General features: G+C 45.3%; 1 protein-coding gene across 1 annotated transcript in view; it reads left to right on the top strand.

Annotated features, from left to right (window-relative positions):
* Window positions 1-27,247, top strand: part of LMX1A (LIM homeobox transcription factor 1 alpha) — a 143,782-nt gene that overhangs the window by 94,080 nt on the left and 22,455 nt on the right. The window contains exon 3 of the mRNA XM_024741976.1: window positions 7,413-7,645. Within this exon, the coding sequence (XP_024597744.1) occupies window positions 7,413-7,645 (233 nt within the window). The remainder of the gene's footprint in view (window positions 1-7,412; window positions 7,646-27,247) is intronic.

Below are 27,247 nucleotides of genomic sequence, written 5' to 3'. Positions count from 1 at the left end.
CTTGAGCTCACGTAACCAGCATCAAAGTCCAGGTGTCCACAAGGGGTCCTGGCACATGGTCGTCTTTCTGCTGTAACTCCTACAGTGCGCAGGGTGTGCTGTTGCTTCCCAGAGGTCTGGCCTCTGTCTTGATTGCCTTAGACATGTTCTCTAGGAGTTTCTCGAGTGTCAAGCCTTCATATCTGCTTTGGAAACATTCTTATCTCCTTAGCTACAGAGCAGGATCCCCAACCCTATAATAAAAGCATGAATCATAAAAATGGGAGTGAATTTAAAAAGTATGCAGCCTATGGGCTTCCCTGGTGGTGCAGTGGTTAAGAATCCACCTGCCAATGCAGGGGACACTGGTTCGAGCCCTGGTCCAGGAAGATCCCACATGCCGCGGTGCAACTAAGCCCATGTGCACAACTCCTGAGCCTGCCCTCTAGAGCCTGCAAGCCACAACTACTGAGCCCATGCGCCACAACTACTGAAGCCCACGCCCCCTAGAGCCCATGGTCTGCAACAAGAGAAGCCACCGCAATGAGAAGCCTACGCACTGCAACAAAGAGTAGCCCCTACTCGCCACCATTAGAGAAAGCCCACGTGCAGCAACGAAGACCCAGCGCAGCCAAAAATAAATAAATAAATTAGTTTTTTTTTTTAAAAAAGAGGGCTTCCCTGATGGCGCAGTGGTTGAGAGTCCACCTGCCAATGCAGGGGATACGGGTTTGTGCCGCGGTCCGGGAAGATCCCACATGCCGCGGAGCAGCGGGGCCCGTGAACCATGGCCGCTGAGCCTGCGCGTCTGGAGGCTGTGCTCCTCAACGGGAGAGGCCGCTACGGTGAGAGGCCCGCGTACCGCGGAAAAAAAAAAAAAATTAAAAAAAATAAAAAGAAATTATCCCGCCTAATGGGTTTCAGACACGCCTTAGGAGCAAATTGATTTCTTCTTGTATATTTGTATAAAATATATCTATATATACATATATCTATATACATATGTAATATAAATCCTTTCTGGAAGTACGTATATATTTGTACCATACAGATAGGAAGAAAGAGACTATGTGAATGAGTTGTTGGTTTTAGCTGGTGTGTGTGTATGTATGTTTTGTGTGTCCATTCATACCTAACCTCATTTGGCCTTACCTGTTCCATATATGTATATATATGCATATATATAGGTGTATCTGTGAATGATATGGTTCTGGAAAATACCTTGTTTGGAGAATTACCATAGCAAGGCCCTGTCATGCTGAAACACCATCTGGAGACCTGGATTTAGGTGCGGCAGAGTGGGCTTCACTGGTTGAAAGGAGGTACGCGGAATAAAGACTCTCCCCTTCCACAGCCTCTAAATTCTTGACGTAACACACTGATCTAGGGCAGTACTTTTCCATTAAAGATAAGAAAACTGGGGCTTCCCTGGTGGCGCCGTGGTTGAGAATCTGCCTGCCAATGCAGGGGACACGGGTTCAAGCCCTGGTCTGGGAAGATCCCACATGCCGCGGAGCAACTGGGCCTGTGAGCCACAACTACTGAGCCTGCGCGTCTGGAGCCTGTGCTCTGCAACAAGAGAGGCCACCATAGTGAGAGGCCCGCACACCACGATGAAGAGTGGCTCCCGCTCGCCGCAACTAGAGAAAGCCCTCGCATGGAAACGAAGACCCAACACAGCCAAAAATGAATACATAAATAAATAAAAAGCTGTCTGCCCCTTCTCAAAAAAAAAAAAAAAAAAAAAGATAAGAAAACTAGGCCCAGGGAAAGATGGTGGCTTTTCTGAGGCCTCTTGGTAAAAGAAGAACCCATGAGCCCAGGTCTTCCTACATCAAGTCCTGTGCTCTTTCCCTGAATCAGGTCACCTTTTCTTTTCTTCTTTGCTACCCTCCGTGGCACCTAATACAAGAAACAGTGTTTCCCTTGCATTGTCTTGGTACATTGTGGTGGGAGGTTGTGCCTTGTCTAAGGCGTGTGCTCTGTGTGGCAGCCCTGCCAGCTGTGCATCCCCGGGTTCATCTCCTGGGTCAGTGCCACACTCTTTGGAGAGGAAGTCATGCCACTGTCAAAGCTGGGAGAAGTCAGCGGGACTCCAGCTGCTGAGGAAGAAGTGTTCTCTCAGTGTAGGGCTCAGGAAACTTTTGAGCACAGACAGCCACCTTCGGGGTAAAAAAAAAAAATCCACGAAGGTCAAAAGACAGAGGCCGGGCAAATAAAAAGAACTAAAAACTGTGCTCTTCCTTATAGGTCACAAAGTCCTTATACCTGTTTTCATTTAGTCCTCAGTAATCCAGGAGTGTCAGCGTCATCATTGCCTCTTCCATCTGAGCAGACTGAGACTGCCAAAGATTAAGTGATGAGCTCCGAGTCACACTGACTGCTTGGAAGTGGCAGAGCCCGCTGATGCCAGCTCTCTCACCAAAACTACAATTTGTGCATCTTAGAGCTTGTAGCTGTACTGGGAGAGACGTAGGCAAGGCACAGAATGGAATTTCAGCCAGCCCCTGTTTCTCTGCCTGGTAGAGGGAGTGGGGAAGGGCCAGAGGGAAGAAGAGAATAAATAGGTGTAGAGGGAGGGAGGGAAGGAAGAGAAAGAAGATTCGGTGACCTCTAGCCCAAGCCAAGGGGATGGGGCTCTGCTTTGGGCCATTCTGGCTAATCCTCTGCTACTTACCCCAAACACACCCTCCTATGGTCATTGGCTGAAAGCCTGCTGCCTGCTGGAGAATGTGAGCTCCCTGAGGACAGGGCAGCCTTGTTTAGCACTCCATCCCTACACCTGCCCCACGGAGACTGCTCGGCAGAGGAAGGAGAGCAGTATTAGGGAGCTTGGGCTCTGGACGCTTCTCCCCCAGCTGGATCCTGTTATCCCCATTTTACAGGTGAGGGGATCAGATGCAACAAAGAGATAAAGAATCATTTGGAGAGATTTCAGGGGTGTGTGAATTTCTAACAGTGGGCAAAGTTGAGAGTTGTTGTGTATGCCCAGAAGAGCTGGGCATTTCTGGAAACCGTGCTTAGCTTTCTAGGGCACAGGCAGGCTGCCAGGCTCTGAACCCAGAGAGAGGTCTCATTAGCATTCAGAGGCCAAAGTCACCGTGGGGGCTGCCATCCAGGGCATTGGGAAGAGACAGGCCGTGTTTTAATTACGACCTGGACTTTTGAAGAAATCCTTTTCTCTGCTTGTCTGAGCCTTAGAGAAAACAACTTGTGGGAAGTGTGTAGTCGGCAGCTGGGTCCACAGTGGTACCCATACAGCTGTGTACACATCTGGCACACAGGTGGTGGACTGCGTGTGCCTTTTCTCCTTGGGTTGCCCTGGGGTTAGTGAGGGTAACAAGAGCCAGAGCAGTAAGGTGAGGTCAACCTGGTCTTTACCCAGAACGGGGCAGCCAATGCAGAGAATGGAGAGAAATGGGACTGCCCCCCTCTTCTGGGTCTGTATCCCACCCCTCGCCCAATCATGACCATTTCACGATCTGAGCCCAGACAATCCTGCCACTTCCTCTGGCCGTTCCTGAGTCAACATGGTGGGATCTCTTTGTTGAGCTCACCCTAACCCTCCCTTCTCCAACTTGGGGGAAATTTTTGGAGTGGGGGATGAAATTAAGAAGGGAGGAGGAGATTAACAGGGTAGAAGTTAGACAAGCACAGATGCCACCACCTGCGGCTGTGGATTCTCAAGAGCTTGTTGACTCCTGGGAGCGTTTGCCTTGAGTCTGTTTAACAGTTCATTCCTGGGGAAGGGGAGGAGAAGGAAGGAGGGCTTGGGGACAAAGGGCCTTTGACCGGCTCCTGTTAAAGTACTGATTCGTTTGCTCAGGTTGGCAAACAGTGTCTAGGGACTCCGGGCCAGGGATGAACCGGGTGGGTTTTCTGTCCAATGCATGGGGGGAGGGGAGTAAAGACAGTTGTTCAAGGGCCCGGGGCGCCCTGAGGTTCAGACATGGAGAGCAAAACCACCCTGGGCCGCTGGGGGAAGGGAGGGGGCAGGGGCAGGGCTGCTGGTACCTGGAGTTCCGTTTTGGGGGCTGTCACATACCTTGTGAGTGGTGAAAGAGCCGCACCAGCCCTTGAACTGTCTCCCAACCTCACCCCCCTTTCTGAAGCTGAGAGGCAGAGGGAAGGTATATCAGGATGGGTGTTTCTAATGTGCTTCTGATGGCCAAGGGCAGGGAGGATTGGTGCTGGGGCCCAAGGCCCGGGTTGAGAGTGAGACCACACATGCACTTCTCATCCCGAGCTGTGCTGGAGTCACCTGCAAGCTGGCCTCTGTCCAGGAAGGCTGTTCCCTAGTAGATTCATGGGAGGCGGCTTCAATCCCTTCTCCAAGCCTTGGCTTCCTTCACTCAAAGAGTTTGAATGGCCTCCCTCTTTCGTGTACCAGTTCCCTCCTTGGGAATTCCTCCTTACCTGCTTTTCCACTCTACCCTCAAAACTCTTTCCTTCATCCAGGAAGCTTCCAAGATAAACACACTGTGCCCGTGTATAGACTTAGGCATCAACTAGTACAGCTTTAGAGCTGAGAAGTGATTAAATATTATGAACAGACTATGGCTTTAGGCCACTCTGTTTTGTATTCATGAAACATTGCTTTGTATCATTCTTATATTCTGTTTCCCAAAGGTCAGTCCCTCTGGGTAGACATTATTTATCTGTTTGTTTCTTTGTTTGCTGTTTCTCTATCATATGAGCTCCATGGAGTATGGCGACTTTGTTTTCTATCATGTGTTCCCACGATAGTGCCTGACACATAACAGACACTCCACGTAGGCTGCTTTATGAACATGAATGTTGCTGGGTGGGGCTTTCTTTCCCCACCTCCCTGTTAAGACACAGTGTCTTGTGTAGTGCACAGTGGATGCTTCTGAATCAATGAGAGAATGAATGAAGACTAAGTGAGTGAGTGAATGTATGAATGAGCTTTTGAGATGGGATTGGCCACACTTAGGCCATCATGGCGGATGGCCTGTCTATAGAAAAATGCTCTTCAGTTATTTATGTTTCCTTGTCTCCTGCCGAGGTAGGGCTCATGAGCAGAGCAGGGTGTCTTCAGCCCCCTGATATCCTCTGAGTCAGCTTGTGTCTGCCTTTGTGATGAGAGGAGGGGTGTTTGGAGCTCTATGAATTCACTCTGCCCATTTTGTCTCCGCTTGGCACCATCCTCTCCCTTATACCATCTGACCTTCCCATGTCTAGTGACCCCTCTGGTATGTGGAGACAAACAGAGAGTGTTTTTGAGGAGATTCCCCCCCCCCCCATTGCGCTACTACTTTAAAAAAGAAAATAACTCTTTATTTTGGAAATAGAAAAATGAATGCTATAATGAATGAATCCCAGAGATATTTTTAGGGTCTGTTATCTCTGTGCTTATACCCAAGGCTTTGACAAAGGCAATTATGTTATCATGAGGCAATGTAAAAAAGAGAAAGAGGAACGGAGAAATCTACTTTAGATTTTAATCTTTCATAGACTGCCCTGAGCTCTTACTGATATGGGGTGACCGGGAAGAGATGGGCCACCTTTACTGGGAACCTACTGTGTGTCAGCTCTGAGGCCAGGCTCTTTGCACATCTTATTTCAGAAGAGGGTGAGCAGGTGAAATCAACAGGTCAAATCAAATCAACTTTTATTGAGTACCCCCCATGTGCAAGAGGTTGTAGGGCATATAAATATTCCATAGGCCTAGTTCTTGGAATACAGGCTGTTGGCAAGATAAGTTGTAAACATGGGAAAATTAAATAATAAGGCAAGATTAAGATATTTTAAGTCAGCATTAGGAAGCAATGCTCTCGGGACTTTTCGAGCTGGAAGAGATTGTCTGGCCTCACATTTTTAACAACAGCAAGGTTTTGCAGACAGCTGTCTGCAGAGCGGGCGGCAGAGCCCAGGCTTCCAGATCGGCTCTTCTTGTGTCTTGAAGCATCTTCAGATAACTGCCCAGTGACCAGCACAGACAGGTCATGGTGAAAGTGTTCAGAGGAGGTGCGGTCACTCCGGAGGGGTGTAGGGGAGGTCCGGGCAGAATTCAGGGAGAAGGTGGGAGCAGTTGTGTCCTGAAGGGTGTGTTGTATCCAGGTAGATTAAACAGAGAAGAAAGGGCTTTGCAGGAGGGCGGCAACGCATAACAAGGCCCGGAGGTAGGAAATCAGGAACGTTGTGTGCAGGTGTGGTGACATATCACCATCCTCCAGCTCTGGCCACCAGGAGCCTGGGAGCCGACCCCACGCTTCCGTCTCCAAGCCCTGGATCTGTCCCCTCCTGTCTGGCTTCCCTGCTGCTGCCTTAGTGCCGCCCCTTGTCACCACTCAGCTGCTCTCCCTCACTCATCTCTCCAACCCCAATTCCCCTCCACCTTGCACATTGCAAAGAGCTCCTTTTCTAAAACAGGCTCTTAGCATGTTAAAATTGTTCAAAGGCTTCTGGTTGCTTGTCAGATGCTGTCCAGCCCCCGTGTGCAATCCGGTCACGACTTGCCTCACCTGTCACCCTTCTCCAGGCCCCCAGCCTCCAACCTGGTGGAGGACACAGCATGATCCCACCACAGCATGTACTTGCAGGACGTCAGGCCTTTGCCCAGGCTGTTCCTCCTGTGGGGAATCCACTCCCCAACCCCTTCAGGCCTACTGCCTGCCCACCTTTCTGTCTTCCGTTTGACCAAGATTTATTGAATGGGTAATAAAATGTAAATCCCCCTGTTGACTCCCTGACAGTTGTCCTCTCTTCTGTGTTCCCGGGATCCTCTAGTTATTTGCACATGTTTGTCTCTCCCATTAGCCTGAGCTCATTTCTGGAAGGGATTTTCTTTTATTCACCTTAATATCACTAGTACCTACTGCATCCGCCTGGCATAGATAGACACCCTCTTCGTGGTTGGTTGAAAGGAAGTGAAATGAGATGAGAGTTAAGTCCCGAGAGCTGGGCTGAATGCACTGAACGTCAGGCTGGGAAGTCGGGATGCAGTTTATCTCTCAACTAGATTACACCTCAGAATGCCCTGGGGAGCTTGTTAAAAATTCACATTCTGGGGCCCATCCTTTTGCATGCTGATTGGAATGGGCCCGGACCTTTTTGTTATTTTGTGTACATAATCACCCCCCTGGGGATTCTGGGCAGCCTGCCTGGCACCAGTCTGTAGGGCATCCTTTGGGAACACTGTGCCATGGACCACACCAAATACACGCTGGGCTTCAGCTCACCCTTCTTCCAGTACCTCTCAGCCTGCTTTTCTTAAGCCTTTGAGAGAGTAACTTAACTGAATTCTTTGGTGCAACCTCCTCAGGGCATAAATCATCTGGATTTAAAACCTATTCCATTCCAAGCCTCTTTGTCCCAGCTCTTGAAGTTCCTTTCGCTGTTGACTTGAGAGGAGACCTGGGACCCAGCCACCTTTCTCACCGACCTTGCTTTGCTTTCTCCCATGCTGCCAGGCTGTTTGCTGTCAAATGCGGGGGCTGCTTTGAGGCCATCGCGCCCAACGAGTTTGTGATGCGGGCCCAGAAGAGCGTGTACCACCTGAGCTGCTTCTGCTGTTGTGTCTGCGAGCGGCAGCTCCAGAAGGGCGATGAGTTTGTCCTGAAGGAGGGGCAGCTGCTCTGCAAAGGGGACTATGAGAAGGAGAGGGAGCTGCTCAGCCTGGTGAGCCCGGCAGCCTCAGACTCAGGTGAGTGCCGTGCGGTGGGCAGGGGGGGTGTGGGAGAGTGGGGTGCGGTGGCAGTCTGCATTGCTTTCTCTTTTAGAGGGCCAGCCACCAGGGCACCCTGGTCCCATGGCAGAGCAGTGCTGTGCATTCCAGGAAGTTTCTTTGTGAGCTTGGAGTAAGCTCTTATCAGTCAGCTATTGCCATGATGATGCTGCATAACAAATTACCCCCGAATTCTATGGTGTACGACCAGAAATACTTATTCACATATCCACAAGTCTCTGGGTTAATGGAAGTGACTCTGCTTCACACTGAAGGTCTTCAAGTCACCTGGGATCTGCTGATCTCAGCCGAGCTTAGCTCTAGGCTGTAGACCAGGTTCAAGTCTGCTCTGTGTGGTTCATGCTGGGGTCCAGGCTTGAGAAACAGCAGCTATGCTGAGGCATAATTTCCTGGCAGTGGCAAAGGTGCAGGAAGGCATGCTCAACCATGCAAGCACATTTCAAACCTCTGCTCATATCATGGCTGCTAATATTTCACTGGCCAAATCAAATCAGAAGATGAAACCCAAAGTCCAGGAAGGGGAAATACACTGCATGTACTGCGAGGCCCTGACAGGGTAAAGATTCATAAAACTATTAAAGAGAATGATGGGTTGGAACCACTAATTGCATCTGCCACAGTCACTGAACTACTCTCGCCTTTATTTCCTCATCTGTCAAGTGGGAAAGCTGGAATCTCTAAGGCTTGGTGGGTCACATAAAGAAAGCACCTAGAATATACTTGTTCCACTCACCCAAGACCCACCCACTCTCCCTGGAGAGGGAAAAGAGAGGAGATGGCAGAGGTTCAGAGTCCTTTTAGAGCAGGTATTACAAGGCCAGAGAAATTAAAACTGCCCAGGTGAAGCATGGAATGCCTTCCCAGGGTGTCTGTCCCACAGGGCAGCGTGTGTCTTAGCCTGGCCTCCCTTTGCCTGGAAGAATCTGGAGATCCAATTAGGTGATATCCATGTAAACTTACTAGTTTTTGCCACTGCCAATTACAGTCTAGTTCCAAACACCTTACCATGGCTTACAAGGCTTCTGGAATCTCACTCTGCCCAGCTCTTCAACCTCGTGGGAGCCCCTGACCCCTCCCCTCTACACTCAGCAGACATCAGTGTCTCCACTCACTTCCACATCTTAAAAGTTTCTTCCCTCTCTGCCTCTTTCCCTCACTCTTTTGTCTTGCTTGCATATCTTTTAAGCTTCTTTCTAAGGCCTGCTTCATCGAGGAAGACTCCTATTCCCATGTGCCGGGTGAGTTTACCCTTAACCTCTCCTGCCGTGAGATGGATCCTACTTGATTGGAGTTGCTTACCTAGCTGTTTGTTGTCCTGGCCAGAGTGCTAAGCCCCATGAGGGACCGTGTGTGTCTTTTTTACCACTGTATCCACGGGGCTTAGCACAGGCCTGGAACGCTGAGGGTGCTTGACAAAATCTGTGTTAAAGGATGAATACACACGTGGAACAGAAGTCCTACGGCGTGATGCTTGAGTCCGAGAGCTTTGGAGGTAGGCAGGTGGGCATTCTGACTGCACCACTTGGATCTGTGTGACTTTGGGCACGTTTCGGAACCTCTCTCAGCCTCAGCCTCCCCGGCTGTAAGATGGTGAACATTGTGCCTACCTAATCATTTTATTTGGGGCAATAAAAGATAAATGTATGTAAGTGCTGGTGCTTATTTACCAAGTGCCTGCTGGTGTTGGCATCTTCATCGCAGTTGTGTTTTGCTTCCTTTACCTCCCAGTTGGTTCTTCTCGCCTGACTCCGCTTGCAGCCACAAGTAAGCTGACACCAGGGCAATCCCAACTTCTATTGGATTCATTAGACTTAAATTTTCCTGGATGTTTTAATCTGAGGGAAATTTCTTCTTGTCGGTAACACTGCCACTGAAATATTCAACGTCTCACTCTTGGGTAACTGGGCCCGTCCTAAACTGAGCTTCATGGCCTCCACTTAGTAGGTCATCTCATCCTACTTTTCCTTTAGGTGTCATGCTGTACCCACTCACTAGGTCTCTTCTGCAGAATATTGAGCAATCTTCAAATTCCCGAGGGGCTTAGGTGCTATGGTGATCAGAATACCAGCATGACCTCAGAAAGACATGCAGACCCAGAAGGACATACCATTCTTTCTCACATGGAAATAAATGCTGTGGTCTAGCTTTTCTTGCTAGAAATTGTGTGGGTCTTGACCAGTGTTTTCCAGTTACAGATTTTAATTGGCTACAAACAGTACCAGTCACTAGTGTATTGCCCTCTCCCCATGTGCAAAGACAAAAAGAAGCTGGATCTAAGGAGTGTTAAAAGTATAATGTTCAAAGACTTGTTGTTGCCAAGGGGGCGGGGACTGGAGAAGGGAGAGATTGGGAGTTTGGGATTAGCAGATACAAACTATTATATATATTGGGCTTCCCTGGTGGCGCAGTGGTTGAGAGTCCGCCTGCCGATGCAGGGGACATAGGTTCGTGCCCCAGTCCGGGAAGATCCCAAATGCTGCGGAGCGGCTGGGCCCGTGAGCCATGGCCACTGAGCCTGCGCGTCCGGAGCCTGTGCTCTGCAACGGGAGAGGCCACAACAGTGAGAGGCCCGCATACTGCAAAAAAAACAAAAAACAAAACGAAAAAAACCCCAGAAACTATTATGTATAGAATGGATAAACAACAAGGTCCTACCGTATAGCACAAGGAACTGTATTCAATATCCTGTGATAAACTATAATGGAAAAGAATTTTTCAAAGAATGTATGTATATGTATAACTGAATCACTTTGCTGTACAGCAGAAATTAACACAACATTGTAAATCTACTATACTTCAATTTTAAAAAAAGTATAATGTTCAGAGTAAGCAAACTGCAGTGGGTCCACTTTTCCAACCACATTTTCAGCAATACGTTTTGTAGTTCCAGGCATTTCTTTCTGAGGCTGATATTCACAAACTGGAGCTTTCCAGTTCACTTATTCATGTATTCATTCGTTCAGTAGACATATCTTGAGTGCTTGCTTTATGCCAGGCATGGTGTCAGGCTATGAATGACAAGAATGGCATGGGGGTGGGGAGGTCTCCAACCCACGTCAGATGAAGGAACTGGAGATATTTAGGCTAGAAAAGTAAAGACTAAATAAGGACATAATTATTGCCTTCAAATGGTTGGACCAGACCTGTTTTTTTTTCTAGCTTCAGAGAGCAGAATTAGAATTCATTCAATTCTTTAACAAAATCATTGAGTATTTATACTATAGATGAAAAGGCAAAGGGAAGTAATTTTGACTCAACGTAGGGGATGTTACGATGTCATTCTAATTATAAGGTCTAACACAGTGTAACTACTCAGGAGATACCCAATTGTAAGTAATATTGGCAAGGTGGGAGGGGAGGATGGTGCCAGAAGACCTCTGTTGCCCGCTTCAGCTCTAAAAATCTATCATTGTTTTTGCAGCTTTAAATGAAATGACAAAGTCTCAATCAGAATCAAATATGTTGTCTGTATCACTCATTTTGTCAATTACATAAATGTTGCAACATGAAATGTTTTGTGCGCCAGTGTCACTAATGAGAGGAACAGCTTCTAGAGAATAGGATTGTAGCTTCTAATTCCTTTGTTCCTTTAACAAAGCTTAGCATGATGCCAAGAGAAGAGTAAGTGATAAATAAGTACCTAGTGAGTTGAGTTAAATCTTCAAGAAAAGAAGTCCACCTCATATTTACAGAAAGCAAACAATTTTAGGATCTGTCCCAATACAGATACATTTTTTCCTCTCATTTCTGTCCCGAGTGTTTTACATATTGTAGGTGCTTGATTAAATATTTGTTGAGTGAATGATTGAATGACTTGTCATCTTTAACGTTTTTATCAATGGCTTGGATGAAGACACCGAAAGCAGGATTATTCGATTTGCGGATGACACAAACCTGGCAGGGAGTGCTGGTGTGGCAGCTGATATTCGCGATGTTCAATAAGATTTTGACAAGCTAACAGAACAGTACAAAGTCAGCAAGATGAGATCTAACCATTGGGTTCCAAAATTCAACAGTAATTATATGCAGTGGGGCCTCTTTTCATGGAATTTCACGTGGGGTTTTAGTTGATCATAAAGTCAGTAGGAACCAAAAGGCCATATACTGCATTACTAGAACTATGATGTCCCTAACATGTAATTACAGTTCCATTTTTTTTTTTTTTTTTGCATTGGTCAGAGTACGTTTAGGATTTTTGGTCTAGGTTTAAACGATGCATTTTAGGAGGTCACAAACAAATTAGAGAAAGTCTTGAGGAGAGCGATTGGCTCGTTAAATGATACATATCTAAAGAAACTCAGTATATTTAGTTTTGTAAAAATAAGACTAAGGAGATATGAGAGTCACACCCAAGGGTGTAGACCCATGTACTGGGAGTGAAATGACAGATTTTGGTTCAATATAGGATAGAACTGTGTCCAAAAAGGGTGCAGACTGGACTCCCTTTATGGGGAATAAACCTGCTTGTCTTTTAACATTTTAATTACAGTGGGTGGGTGACTGGGTTAGTGACCTCTAGGGCTGCTTAAATCTAGGATTTTAGAATATATGCTGCTGACTGTTCCAACTTACAAAAAGCATGTGACACGTTTAGAGCTATATGGGACACCAAACTCAGGAGATACTCGGGTGCTGGATGTTCTTTTCTTGTGTGGCCAGAAAATCCTCCTTTGTCCTGGTCCCTGCTTTGCCAGTGGCCTTGAAGGACCCTCCCAAGCAGTGGAATTGTATTTGTAGCCAGAGTCAGACCGTTTTCTTTGGGTTTATTGGGCAACTTGGATGCCGAGGGCCTCCAGTATAGACCTGGCAACATTCATGCCTGTGCTTTCTTGATCAGAGAATCCTGGGCTCTGACAATAATTGGTAGGCATATTAGAGGTTATCTGGTTCAGACTCCCACCAGGAGCTCATCCAGCCTCTGTTTGAACCTGTCTGACCATGGGGAGCTCTTGACCTCACATTCTGAGTGTGGATTGTCAGAACTGTTAAATTGAGCCCCGATATCTATTTCCGTGTGTAACCTCAGCCTTGGCCTTGGTTCAGCTTTCAGAAACTCACAAAATACATCAGTCCCCCTGACATGTGGTAGCCCTTCGAGTTGGAGACAGAATCCCTTATGCTCCCTAAGTCTTCTCTTTTCCTTTCTAGTTCTTCCTCTTTCCTCCAGCTATTCCTTAGAAGAGACTCTTTGCTCTATCTACAAAAATACTATATTCTCTTTAGAATGTACCACCCAGAAGGGGATAAAATCTTCCATATGTGGTCTGAACTAGCACCATGTTATTATTACTACTTGTCATGGACATTGTATTCTATTGATGTCATTAGCTTTTTTTGACCTAGGGAAGGGGGTGGAGACTTGGGGGCTGACTATAGGCCATCAGGGCTTCTGACTCGTCCATGTTGCATTTCTTAATTACCTAGCCCTCTTATTTTCACATTTTCTTTTAACATCAGAGTTTGTCTAAGAATGTCTTGTGTAGTGATTTTTAAAAACTTTTAAAATTTTGAAATAAAATTTTAGACTTATAGAGCAGGTGCAAAGTGGGACAGACTTTCCCATATACCCTTCACTCAGCTCCTCCTAATGTCAACATTTTACATTTAAATAGACATTTTTTTTTGAAGAAGAAGATGTTGGGGGTAGGAGTTTAGCAATTTATTTATTACTTTTTGCTGTGTTGGGTCTTTATTTCCTTGCGAGGGCTTTCTCTAGTTGTGGCAAGTGGGGGCCACTCTTCATCACAGTGCGTGGGCCTCTCACTATCGCGGCCTCTCTTGTTGCGGAGCACAGGCTCCAGACGCGCGGGCTCAGTAGTTATGGCTCACGGGTCTAGCTGCTCCGCAGCATGTGGGATCCTCCCAGACTAGGGCTCGAACCCGTGTCCCCTGCATTAGCAGGCAGATTCCCAACCACTGTGCCACCAGGGAAGCCCCTAAATACACATTTTGATACATGTACCATGTAAACCAAGAATTAACATTGGTACAGCTCTATTAACCAAACTATAGACTTTATTCAGTTTCAGGAGATTTTCTACTAATATCTTTATCCATTCCAGGATCCAATCTAGGATACTATGTTGCATTTAGTTTTATGTTATATTTATGTTAAATTGCCTTTTTTCTTCCTTTTTGGGATCACTAGAAATGCCTAGTCAGAATTTCATTTTTGCCTCTCCCCCAGCAGCATCTGTTATGTTTTATTTCCTTTAAGCATCTCTCACCACAGGATCCATCTGTTTTTTGCTTATTTGTTTTGGGGTTCATTTGTTTATCGTTTTAAGATTTTCTTAACTGAAGAAGGGAATGCATTTTAGATCGTGTCCAGGGCTTACTCCTTGGCTATGATTTTCTCCCAGGGTTACATCCTCTTGGTACCAGCTCTTCCTTGGTCAGACCAAAGTCCAAGAATAGCTGGCCTTGCATTTCTTCCTTTATCTTCTGAGAGTTAAAACTGTCAGCAGCCTAAGGCAGGATTCTTTCTGATGCTCTGCTTTTGTAGAGGGATTTTCCCAGAAGGAGCCTGGGTCATGAAGTCCCATCGTGAGTAGCCTTTCTGCAAAGGAGGTATTATGTTTTGGGTGACTACAGCAATTTAGTGGCCTCTGTTTATTGGGTTGTCTGGACAGCACTGAAAGGCTTATGCTGCTTCTCTCCTAACGGTCTGCACTCCCCTGGCCCTCGCACAGTGTCTGGCATGCAGTAGGCACTCAGTAAATGTTTGCAGATTGTGTGAATACCTGTTCACGTTAGCCTCTGTGGTCCTCAGCAGAGAAACACCAACCAGAAGTATGACTTTCTTCTTACCGGAGCAGGAATGAAGATTATTCACACATCCCAGAGTTTACGAATCCTTCTTCCTTCTTAATTTTTCTTAGGATGTGGGATATTGCTGCTTTGAACGATCCAGATGACTCTCTTGTTCTCCTTGTGTAATACATCTCTCTCTCCTCCTCTTTTCATTACCACTGATATTTAGATACTGGTTTTCATTTCCTTCTACAACCTTGGAACTGATTTTTTTGTATTCATTACAGAAATATTTCAGCCTATCTTGGAACTCTTCTTGTTCTTCAATAAATTAGAATAGAGAGGCAGCAGTTACCTCATGAGCTCTGAAAAATAGTTGACTGTCCTGCGGGATTATCTTGTCAGCTCATAGTCATGAATTTTAAAATGCAAGGAGAAGTCAGCAGGAGGTATGAGGAAGTCTCATTCTCTACCTGGTAGTACAAAGGGCTTGGGATCTAAAGTTAGACAGATCTGAATTTGAGTCTTGCCTGCACTCAGAAGCAGCGTGATCTTGGGAAAAGTTACAGGCACACCTTGGAGATGTTGTGGGTTTGGTTCCAGACCACCTTAACAAAGAGACTATCTCTATAAAGCAACTCACGAGGATTTTTTAGTCTCTTTTTTTTTTTTTTTTTTTGTTTTGTTTTTTTTTTTTTTTTCTTTTTGCGGTACTCGGGCCTCTCACTACTGTGGCCTCTCCCGTTGCGGAGCACAGGCTCCGGACGCGCAGGCCCAGCGGCCATGGCTCATGGGCCCAGCTGCTCCGCGGCATGTGGGATCCTCCCGGACCGGGGCACGAACCCGTGTCCCCTGCATCGGCAGGCGGACTCTCAACCACTGCGCCACCAGGGAAGCCATTTTTAGTCTCTTAATGGGTATAAAAGTTATGTTCACACTACACTCTAGTCTGTTAAGTGTGTAATGGCATTGTATCTAAAAACACAATATACATACCTTAATTAAAAAATACTTTACTGTTTTAAAAAAATGCCAAAACAGTTACAATAGTAACATCAAAGATCACTGATCCCAGATCATCATAACAAATATAATAATGATGCAAAAATTTGAAATATTGCGAGAAGTACCAAAACGTGACAGAGACATGAAGGGAGCGAATGCTATGGCCAATACAGCGCCGACAGACTTGCTCAGTGCAGGGTTGCCACAGACCTTCCATCTGTAAAAGCAGCATCTGCAAAGCGCAGTAAAGTGGTACACAATGGAACGAGGTCTGCCTGTACTTCTCATCTCCAGGACTCTCTTTCTTAATCAGTAAAAAGTGGATCATAACACTTCTTTTGTGGATTGCTGTAAGAATGCAGAGAGGTAATACGTATCAAGGGCCTGAAATTTGTTGGATGCCCAGTAAATGGCAGGTGTCATTATTATCTCCTGGTGCAGAGGCTAGCATACTTCTGGATAGCTCATGGCTCATAAGCTTATTTCTCCAAAGATCTATCATTTCACAAACATCTCATCTTCTGTCTTTGCGCTTCTATTTTAGATGCTTCTGGATAGCTGACCCGAGGGCATCTCAGGGTAGTACAGAGGGCCTCTCATTTGGGGTGGCTAGGATGATGGACTGGAGAGGGATCGCTTCACTCCATGGGCCTGCGTGTCTCAAAGGTACTCTCCAGGCTTTGAACATTAGAGCTAGCATTGCACCCTGGAAAGTCAGTGCAGAAGACCAGGAGGTCTTGCAGTCGCTTCTGGGACTCAATAGGAATTTCAAGCAAGAATGGAAAGGATGTGTTGAACTTAGCTGCTGTTCTCTTCTGCAACACTCATCTTTGAGTTCAGGAAGGACACTGAACCTGACAGTTACCTGTTAGATAATGAACTGTATTCCAGCAGAGGCCTCAGCATTGCTCTGTTACATGCCATGATCTATTTCTGTCCTTCCAAGCAGCCACCTAACCAACCTTTAATCCGAGAGATGTTTCTTACAGACGCCTACCCCGTGTCAGGCTCTGTGCTAAATGCTGTGTTTTAGTTGCAGGAAAAGAAGGGCAGAGGAGTTAGAGAATACTGAGCAACTCAGATCAGAAAAACATCACAAAGCCAGCCTCCTAATATCAGGGGGAACAGTGAGGCCAACCTAGTTGATATAAAGGGGCTGAGAGCTAGGAAAAGAGACATAGCCTGGAGATCAGCCTTGTCATCCTTTCCTTTAAGAGACAAGGGGGTGAGCTATTATAAAAACAAATACAAAAACAAAAAACCTTGAGTAGATATTAAAATACTTAGATAAACATTATAGTTGTCAAGAAACCATTTAAATTTTACTTTATATTTTCTTCTAAAGCAGTGTGTTCAAGACTCCTCTACAAGAGCATTTTCCAGAAAATTTTAACTGCAGCTCAGTAAAAATATGTTTTTTAAATTATGCCCTAGCATACACATTTATGTGTGTATATGAAATAAAACTTCAACAGTTATATTGATTTACTGCTTAATCTACATGCTGATATTATCCATTATATTTATTTTTTAATTCTAGTCTTAGCCACTCTATTAATTTCATAATCCATTGATGGATCATGGCCTAAAGTTTGAAAAATACTGCTTCAAAGGGCAGTTACTTTCAACCCTATCCCCAGGTTTTGGAATTATAAATTCCTCAAATTTCAAGCTAATGAATATGTTTTAATCTTCTGCATATACCCACACTGTGTCCGGTGCTGAGACTAACACCAAAGACTCAGAAGATATCGTCTGGCCCCAAAGACTTGGCTCAATGCTGTGCGTAAACACGCAATTACTGTTATCTGTTTTCATCTTTGTTGGTATTATTAAGGAGACATGAAGAGCACACATATTTATATCATGACTAGCACAAAGGTCTTTGTGGACATTTTTTGATTTACGAATCTGGCATCTCTGGATAGTAGGCAAGAGGCGGTTATAATTGCCTGAGCCTCTCAAAAGTTTTTTTCCAAAATCAAGTTTTGTCTTTTGTTAGTATCACAGCCATGAAATTGACGACCAGAATTATTTGTTGCCCTCAGCCTGAGGCTCAGAGCTTCTTGTCTCTTCTGAACCTTTGTCTTCTAGTGTATTTGTTTTGTCTTCGTGTTATAGGTGGAAAAATAAGGACACAGGATACTTGAGTCCGGGATAAGCCAGAATAAGAACTTAATTCTACCAATTACCAAGTCAGGATACTTGATACTCAGCCTTTGCTGTAATTATGAGTTGGGTAGAGTTTATCTTTGGTGCTTCAAACGTTACAGGCAAAATACAGATTATGCATTATCTCTTTTCTGCTGAACTGTAGTTTAATTTTGGATATGTGCTCACACTTAATTTTGATAAAAACCAAAATTTAAAACTAGTGCAACGGCTTCAGAGCATATTTAATCTATAATAGTGTGTTGTGTGCGTTTATTTCTTTGCACAATCCCTGTAAGAAAAAAAAAATTGGTCAAGTGGACAATTGATCAGATCTTTGCATGATGAAGATGATGTTAACAATTATGGAGTCCTCACTCTGCACAAAGCATTGCCTTAGGCACTTTACATGAGTGAACTAACTTAACCTTTGTATCAAGCTGGTGAGGAAGGCAACGTTATGATTATTCCCATTCTACAGATTAGGAAGATGAACATGGACAAAGTATTAATTTGCTTAAAGTCCTACAGCTACTAATGAAAAGAGCCAGCATTCAAACGCAGGCAGTTCAGCTCCAATCTGATTCGTTAATAATTGGGCTGTATTGCCTAATTGATAAAAATGTACACGTGTATTAAAATTGACCTCACGGGGCTTCCCTGGTGGCGCAGTGGTTGAGAGTCCGCCTGCCGATGCAGGGGACACGGGTTCGTGCCCCGGTCTGGGAGGATCCCACATGCCGTGGAGCGGCTGGGCCCGTGAGCCATGGCCGCTGGGCCTGCGCATCTGGAGTTTTTTCCCCCCCACCCCTTTCATGCCCCAACCTAGAGAATTCTAAGAGCGTAAATAAATGGTGGCCAGATCTGAGCTTATTTAAATAGCAGGAAAGCAACTTAACACCAACTGGCCTTCTCTAGGAGCTCTTTGGAGTGCTGAATCTGAGCCTTGCAGGTCCTTCAACCTCTACATCACGGCATTCTAAAAACTTGGTCTCTATGGATGCTTTCTGTTCAGCACAACTGGTTGAAAGTTGCCCGGTTTCAGATGGGAGAGTGATTGCTAGATTAACTTTCTGGCCTACTCTCTATACCATGAAAGAATCAAATAATTGAAACCATTATCTGAAAAATTCCAGAAACATCAACAAGCAGAAAAGCCTCAGTAGATCATTCAAATGCAAATGGTTTTCCCTCTTTCATGAATTAACGACCCAAGTAATTACTTTAGTTTTCAGCTTGGCCTTGATGGTGAAGACCTCAGAGAATTAGTCTCACTAAGTCCGTGACTGTTTGTTTATTCCTTACTCTCTGATTGATGCTAACTAAATTAAATTGAGGCCAGTTCAGCAAACATTTTGAGGACCTATCTATCTGTCAGACTCTGGGTTAGATACTAGTGATTACCAGAGGAAGGGAAACAACCTCTGTGTTGCAAGCTCTCAGGTTCCTCTGTGGATAAGAAACTCCAGTAACAAAATAATTACAGTAAAATATAATATGTGTGTATGTTATAGTGGAGGTACAAAGTGCTGTGATCGTAGAGATGGGATCAGTATTTCCGCTTGGGGTGTTTATACGTTATTGGGGCAGAGGGATCAGGGGACTGTTTTCTGTTTGTTTGTTTGTTTGCGGTACGCGGCCTCTCACTGTTGTGGCCTCTCCCGTTGCGTTGCGGAGCACAGGCTCCGGACGCGCAGGCTCAGCGGCCATGGCTCACGGGCCCAGCCGCTCTGCGGCATGGCATGTGGGATCTTCCCGGACCGGGGCACGAACCCGTGTCCCCTGCATCGGCAGGCGGACTCTCAACCACTGCGCCACCAAGGAAGCCCCAGGGGACTGTTTTTAAAAATGCTCACAATGGATGTGACATAGTAGAGTGGTTTTGACAGAGTACGTCATTTTCAGGTGATGAAAAGGCAAATGAGTACGTTGTTAGAATGGTATAGCTTTGCACATACAGAGTTGCAGAAATAGGAATGTATCTGGCATGAGAGGAGGGCTGGAATGTAGGGTTCCTCTGCGGTAGTGGTCCCCAGCCTTTTTGGCACCAGGGACTGGTTTTGTGGAAGACAATTTTTCCACGGACAGGGCAGGGGTGGGGGGCGGGGGGATGGTTCAGGAGGTAATGTGAGCAAGGGGGAGTGATGGGGAGTCTTGGCCTGGTTCCTGACAGGTGTGGCCTGGTTCCTGACAGGCCTCGGACCAGCAGTGGTCCGAAGCCCAGGGGTTGGGGACCCCTGCTCTGGGGGTCTGAGATCCTGGTGTTGGTGAACGGCAAGAGTGATGCCAAAATGTGAAGTGTTTTGTGTAGCAACTTATCTTATCCTGATGGTCATTTAAAGTCTGATCAGAACTTTGTAAACACAGCAGTGACGTTACTCAATTTGTGCTTTCAACATAGAAGTATGGAGGGTGGGTTGGAGTTGAGGTATGACTACAGTCAGGGAAGCTGGGCAGGAGGTTATTACCACGTTACAGGCGAGGGATAAGGCTTGAACCAAGGCACAGATTAGAGAGAGGTTTCAGAGAATTCTTTCCTTCATTTATTTATTCAATACCAAGTGAATCTCTACTATGTGCCAGGCATCATTCTAAGTGCTGGGGACATAATGGTAAACAAAACAGGCCAATATCCACCATTGGGGAACTTAAATTCTAGAATTAAATGATGTTAAGTATAGGAAGAAAAGCTGAAGTTGAGGGTGACTTTGAGGTTTCTAAACTGAATGAATGTTATCACAAGCAGAGCTAGAAAGTTCAGAAAAGAAGGAAAGATCTAGATAGTGAACTCAGGTGGGTCGTGTTGAATTTGAAGGTTTTTGTGGACCACGTGCATGTGGATGTCTGGTGGGCAATTGAACACATCTCTGGGATTCAAGAGGGAGGTCAAGTGTGGATTTGAGGATCACAGAAAAGCTGAGGGTTTAAAACTAGGTAGTTTTTCACCAGTGTCTCCACCGATGCAGTTGTTAGAGTCTGCATGGCTATGGGAAAACAAACAACAAAACAATTACAACAGACATCGAATACAACAGTGGTTCTCAAAGTAAATATATCCCAGGACCAGCTGCATCAGCATCTCCTGGGAACTTGTTAGAAATGTGAATTCTTAGACCCTACTCAGACCTCCTGAATCAGACGCCCTAGGGGTGGGGTCAGAAATCTGTGAGGCTTGTTGCCTTGTAAAATTTGAGAACTACTGAACTAGAGCAGCCCATACAGCCTACCAGATACAAGCCATGATGACTATAGCTCACGCATGAGCAGTACTTGTTAGGGCTACTGTCTACAGAAACTGATATGTGTCTACATCCAGGACACCTGTGGGTTGTTCTGATTCCCCCAGGGAACATGCGGACACAGACATTAATTTACGTCCTGAAGTGTTATGCCTTGATTCCAGCTTCTTTTTTCATTCTAGTGTAATCTGTGGTATTGTGGGGCTTCTACCCTGTCTCCTTCACCTCAGATTCTGATGAATGCAGTCTTCTGTTTGTCCATGTTTTTATTATGTCCCCAACCATACTATGAATGAACGGATATGAAAGGACCTAGGCATCAGGTAAGGCTTGACAAAACCGTTTCTAAAATTCCTTTTAACTCCGATTCTATGGTATGAATGATGCTCACACACACACACACACACACACACACACACACAACCATTCTACAAGTCCCTCTTTATTACCGTCACCTCCAATGTCATTCATTCAGGCAACACTTGAACCCATCCTCTGTGACCAGCCTCAGACTGGTCACTCAGGGAACATAAAAGATTCAAAAACCGCCGCCTCCGTGGTCCAGATGGGCCTCAACACACTCGAATTGACCAGCAAATAATACATTATCGTCTGAATAAATTGGCAGTGATTTGATGTACGTTCTAGGTGTTTGAATGATTTTAGAGAAGAGAGAAATTGATGAGGACAGGAGTAGTCAGTGATCCAGTTAATGCATTGTTTTAAAACAGAGGCTGTGCACACCTGGATTTAATTTCTAGTTCTTCCACTTGATAGCTGGTGACCTGGGGTAAGCAGTGGGAGCTTCCCTTCCCTCACTTGTAAAATGGGCTGTTGTGAGGCTTGTACAGGATAATACATATAAAGTGTTCATTGTGGTGTCTGGCACACAGTAAGTGCTCAATAAAGAGAATTTGTCATTGTACATATGCACGGGGGACTTTTGCTTGTCCTTTTGACATCCTATTCATACACTGGCAAAGGAGAGTGAGGAAATCCAAGAAGTGGTGACATTCCAAGGACATCTTCCGACTCACCACAGTGCCCTTTTCACATGGTTGAGAAGCTGTGTGTTAGGCGGCCTGACAGTGATTCGAGGAACCACAGCTGGCATTACCTCATCTAACAGCTGGGGTGTGATGAGAGGGAATTCAGGCCCTCAAAGGAGGGACAAAGGACACCAGACATGATCCCATGATCCCTGCAAAGTGGAACGTGCCAAAGGGAGTGTGACATTGATTCTAGCACTTTCCCCAAGAATTCGTTTAGATTCATGTATATGGGGCAGTCTGGTTTGAATAGTGTTTATTTTCTTCATAAACGAACTACAACTTGGGAAGCTTCTCACCTTTGCAGAAGTATGTGCCTCCCCCAGCGCAGATGAGGCAATGATATCAGACGTTTCCTACCCTGAAAAAAGTACAGGGAAGTGTTCACTCTCCATCACTCCTTCCTTTGCTCGTGTCTCCTGGTTCTCTGGGATGCTGTAAGCCTACTCCATACTACCTGTAAGAGAGATCCACGGAGACTGGGTTTTCCCTCCAAAAGGCTGGTAGAACCATGCACTGGAATTTTTCTGGTGCTTTTCCTGGGTTGAGAAAGGGAATGGAAAGACCTCCCTCTCTTTGATGAACCCTGGGTCTTTGAGCCAGGACACAGTAATTGCCAATGCGAAGGGCTCAGTGCAGGGCTGGACCTCTCCCCAGAGTGTCAAGGCTCCCACAGGCCTCTGCACACCCTCAGCTGGAGCCTTTGCTGCCCTAGCACAGGGGCATTCCCCCAGCTGTCCCTACACCATGAGCCGTGGAGGCAGGTTTTACAGAGTGTTCCCCACGCTGTTCATTTTCTTTGACTTTGGGTGTGCCCAAGGACCAGAAGGAGGTTTTTCCTTCACCTTGTTTGAGAGCTCGTCCTTGAGAGTACTTAGTCAAATGCCTACGACAGACTGGTTTCAGTCACTGTAATGCCCTAAATGCATTTGGATAGTCTATGTAGGCAAATTCCCTGTAACAACAGATTTATAATCCTTAAGGTTCCAGAAAGTTGGGTGAAACTTGTATCTCAAAGGCTATAATTCTCAAGTTATAAGCTCTAGCTAGAATTTATGATTTTCAGAACAGGTTAAAATGCCTATTACATTAGTGTAAGTAGGGGGGAAGGATTATTCAGATATAATAACAATGGTTATAATTTTGCGTCAAACATAGGTTCACGTAACCCAACTAACTTGAACTCTCAATGAAGCAGAATGTCATTTGAAGTCCTCCTGTGGTATAAAGAGTGAATTAATCAGAAAATAAATGGATATTAAAGATTTATGTCAAGCAACAACCTTGAAAAAGTGTTTTTCCAGAGTTAGTCCCCACTCAGCCCAATCTTCTAGACTTTCTACCCTTGCAGGTGTATAAAGCAATTGTTTATGCTTAAAACAGTATCCTTTAGGACTTACTCAACAATTGAGAACCATACAGAAAAGACTAATTCGGTCTATAAACTTAGTGAAGCAGAAAGATGGAATAATTTACATTAGAAAACTTTATATCAACAGATGTTAGGCGTTTTGGTGCTCAACCCTTCAGTCTGAGCACATGGCGTTAACAAGAATAGCACTTTTCTACAACATCAGTCCTGGGGTTCCTGCCCCCAAATCCACAATTTAAAACAAACAATGAGGAAACATCAGCCAAACTCAAATTGATAGACTTTCTATAGAATATCTGGCCCGTATTTTTCACGAGTGGAGCCTCACGAAAGTCAAAGTTTGAGGAGCTGTCCCAGATTGGGAAAGGTTATGGCGGCATAGCAACTAATTTCAGTGTGGCTTCCTGGGTTGGGTTGTGGACCAGCAGGAGGCCGTCAGAAGGACAATTAGCAAAATTTGAATGAAGATTCAAATTTGTATTGTATTAACGTCACTTTCTAATTCTGACAATTGTACTGTGGTTATGCAAAGGTATCACGATTCTTAGGAAATATTTAAGTATTTAGAGGGGGAAAAGAACAGTAGCCCATTCCCTGGACAGTGGGTCAACAAAGTTTTATGCTGAGGTGTTCACCTTATCAGCTGAGCAGGAGCCTGACTCAGAACCGTCGAGGACCTTCCTCCTCTCACTGCCTATGATGGATACTTGGTGTGAGGAAGACTGAGCCAGGAGACTGGGAGCCTGTAATGCAGGCTGCTACGACTAGGTGTGTGATCTTGGACACGCTCCTTCACCTAACTGGGGCTCAGTTTCTTCAACTGTAATGTGAAGTCATTGATCTAGATGTTCTCCAGGTTCCTTTATTCTTTGACGACGACCTGTTTCTCAGCATGTTCCAACAAGGGGCAGCTGGAAGGTAAGTGATAACGCTGTGTTTATGTGCTGAATTGTGAACGATGTGACGTGGCAGTGGAAACCTGTTGGTTTCACTTAACTCATGCAGGGACTTACCGCCTTATAATGTAGGGCTGATCCCATCACCAGGGAACGTGAAACTTGAAAAGTTCGTGGGAGAATGTTAAGATTTAGATTGTCATCTGGAGAGAAAATTGGCGGGTGTAGTCCTTAGGCATTGCCTAAGTGACAGTCTTGCTTTCTCCCTTCTATAGCTATTGATATTAAGTCACTATAATAAAATTAGAAAAAAATCACAATGGAAACAGAACATAAGCACAGAGGTTTTTTTCGCCATCATAAACACCATCTCAGAAGGTCTCAGTCAGCATTTTTCAATGTGAGCTCTATTGGCATTTTGGGTGTGACAGTTTACTATTTTGCATCTATGGCCTCCATGCCCTAAATGCCAATAAGGCCACCAGTTGTTGTCACAACCAGGAGAAAACTGTACATTTGCAGATGACGCTGTGGGACCGAACATTCCTGATTGAGAACCACTGGTCAGTTGAGTGATCATAACCAGATAGCAGGTTTGCTAATATTTTCTTTTTTCGTTTAAAAACATAGAAGATTGTGTTGAAAGGAATCTAAGACATCACTTCATAGCTGGAAAGCATCTTATATTTGATGAAATATGGTAGATAACTTCCAGGACAGGTTGTAGAGATCATTTCAGTTTTATCTATCCCTAAAGGTGTTACAGCATGTGGCAAAACCTGTCCTTTTAATGACTTGGTCTCAGTGTGACACAGTGGTACAGGTATTGGAGACAAATTGAAGGGAGGCTCTACCAGTAAAAATGATAAGCTGCCCAATTTCTCTCTCTTGTCCCTGGAATAAAGTTCCATTGAAGTCATTTCTGGCCTCCAGTTTTTGTCTGTGGCCTTTTGGATCTGGCCATGGTGCTGACTGCTCATAGACCTTTACTACTGATTTCCAGCAAATCCTATACCTAAAATCTAAATCCTGGGGCAAATAATTGCCATGTCTTGTTTGGCATAAGCCTTCAAAAGTAGTTCCAAGGAAAATAACAAAGGAAGTGAGAGGGTGATTTGAGCTACCTTAGGTTTCAGTATGGCTAGTGAAATGGAGTGTCTGGAGATACTCACCTGGCAGATGAAGGGACAGTTGCCAAACCTGTGAAATCCCTCGTCAATCTCGAGATCTGTATCAGCCAGGGACCACCCAGGAGGACAGAACCAACTGTCAACATTTAAAACAGAGTTTAATACAGAGAATTGGTTACACGGTGATGAGATTGCTGGGATGCAAACAGATCGGGGTGGTGAGACAATCTACAAATTTGCAAAGGAGAGAAGCCTCAGAGTGACAGGTGATGTGACTTCTGTGGACATCTGGTGGAAACAAAAACTACAGTGGAATTCTTAGGTGTGCTTTGGAGCCGTGCAGGAGATGCAACAGCTACCAGAAACCACCCAAGGCAGAAGGGGGTCGAGGGAACACCTTGGTTTCTCCCTTTCCTCTGTTTTCCTTGTAAATGCCTCCCGTTGGCTGGACCCAGGCAGATGTAGCAGCCTGCAAGGGTCAGCCCCCAGGTGATACACAGGACATAGAGGAGAGGCAAGGAAGAAATCTGAGTGCCAAGGAATTGCACTAAACCTGTGTAAAACAGATGAAGAAGAAAATTAGAGACATCTAAAATGGTGGAAAGAAAATTTAAAAATAAGTATGTGTTCACAAAAGTGGAGGCCTTCTTTTGTGTTGAGGAAAGGCATGTCTCTTGACTTCCTAGAGACAGGGAGCAAAGTATAGGAAAAAGCCCTGAACTAGGAAGGTAAGGGACGGGGACGGTAACTCTACTTCAGTCTTTGCCACTGACTCGTTATGGCTTCCCATAGTACTGAGAACAAATCCAGAGTCTCCGTCATGGCCTGTGTGCCCTAACCTGGCCTGCCCCTGCTTCCTCACCTCATCTTCTACCTCTCTCCTCTTGAGGGACTAGGACATGGCCGTAACAGCTGAGTCCACCTGGCCCATTCTGCTCCTCTGCTGGGGACATTCTGCCCTGAGCTCTCACGTGGCTCGCTCTTTCTTGTCACCTTCAGATGTCACTTTCTCAGCAGGAGCTCTTCTATCTAAATGTCCAGGACCACTCTATCTAAAATGTCATCCTTAACTGTGGATTTCTCCATCACAGTCACCCTGTTGTAAATCTCTTTTCATTACTTTTCACTATTTAAATTCTGGAATGATCTAGTTCATTCTGATTTGATATGTTTTCCCCAAAGATAGGTAGTTTCCCCAAAAGGAAGGAGTCTCATCTGTTTTATTCCCCACTGTAGTCCCCAAACCTAGAACAACAGTGGCCAAAACATTATGTGGCGTCAGTAAATGTTTGCCGGAGTAGTGAACCAAAGAATGCCTTTAAATGACATTGAAATTAGCTACTTGTATGACGGTCTCCTTAGTTTGAGACTAGAGTGTTTTTCCCCTTTCCTTCCTTCCTTTTTTTTTTTTTTTTTTGCGGTACGCGGGCCTCTCACCGCTGCGGCCTCTCCCGTTGCGGAGCACAGGCTCCGGACGCACAGGCTCAGCGGCCATGGCTCACGGGCCCAGCCGCTCCGCGGCATGTGGGATCCTCCCGGACCGGGGCACGAACCCGTGTCCCCTGCATCGGCAGGCGGACTCTCAACCACTGCGCCACCAGGGAAGCCCATTCTTCCTTCCTTTTTTTTTTTTTTTTTTTTTTAAAACAGCAAAAAATTTTGGCCATTCCTCATGTTAGTAAGACCCTCTTGGATAGAGTATATGATATTCCTTTATGATTACATAGTTGTAACTGAGAAAATTAACATTTTAAATTTCTTAAATGTTTACTCTGTGCCCAGTACAGAAAACTGAGATTTGGAGAAATTAAGTAATTTGCTTCCAAAGGAGCCAGCATTGAACCTAGGTCTCTTTGCTTTCAAAGCCCCTACTCTGAATCATTTCACTGTGTTGCTTCTACGTTTTAGAAAACTAAAATGCAAGAGCCTTCTTGATCAGCTCCACTTACTCCTTCACTGTCCATG

Source organism: Neophocaena asiaeorientalis, unplaced genomic scaffold (assembly GCF_003031525.2).
Source record: "Neophocaena asiaeorientalis asiaeorientalis breed wild unplaced genomic scaffold, Neophocaena_asiaeorientalis_V1.1 scaffold283, whole genome shotgun sequence".
Lineage (NCBI taxonomy): Eukaryota > Metazoa > Chordata > Mammalia > Artiodactyla > Phocoenidae > Neophocaena > Neophocaena asiaeorientalis.
This window is presented reverse-complemented; position numbering and strand designations above follow the sequence as displayed.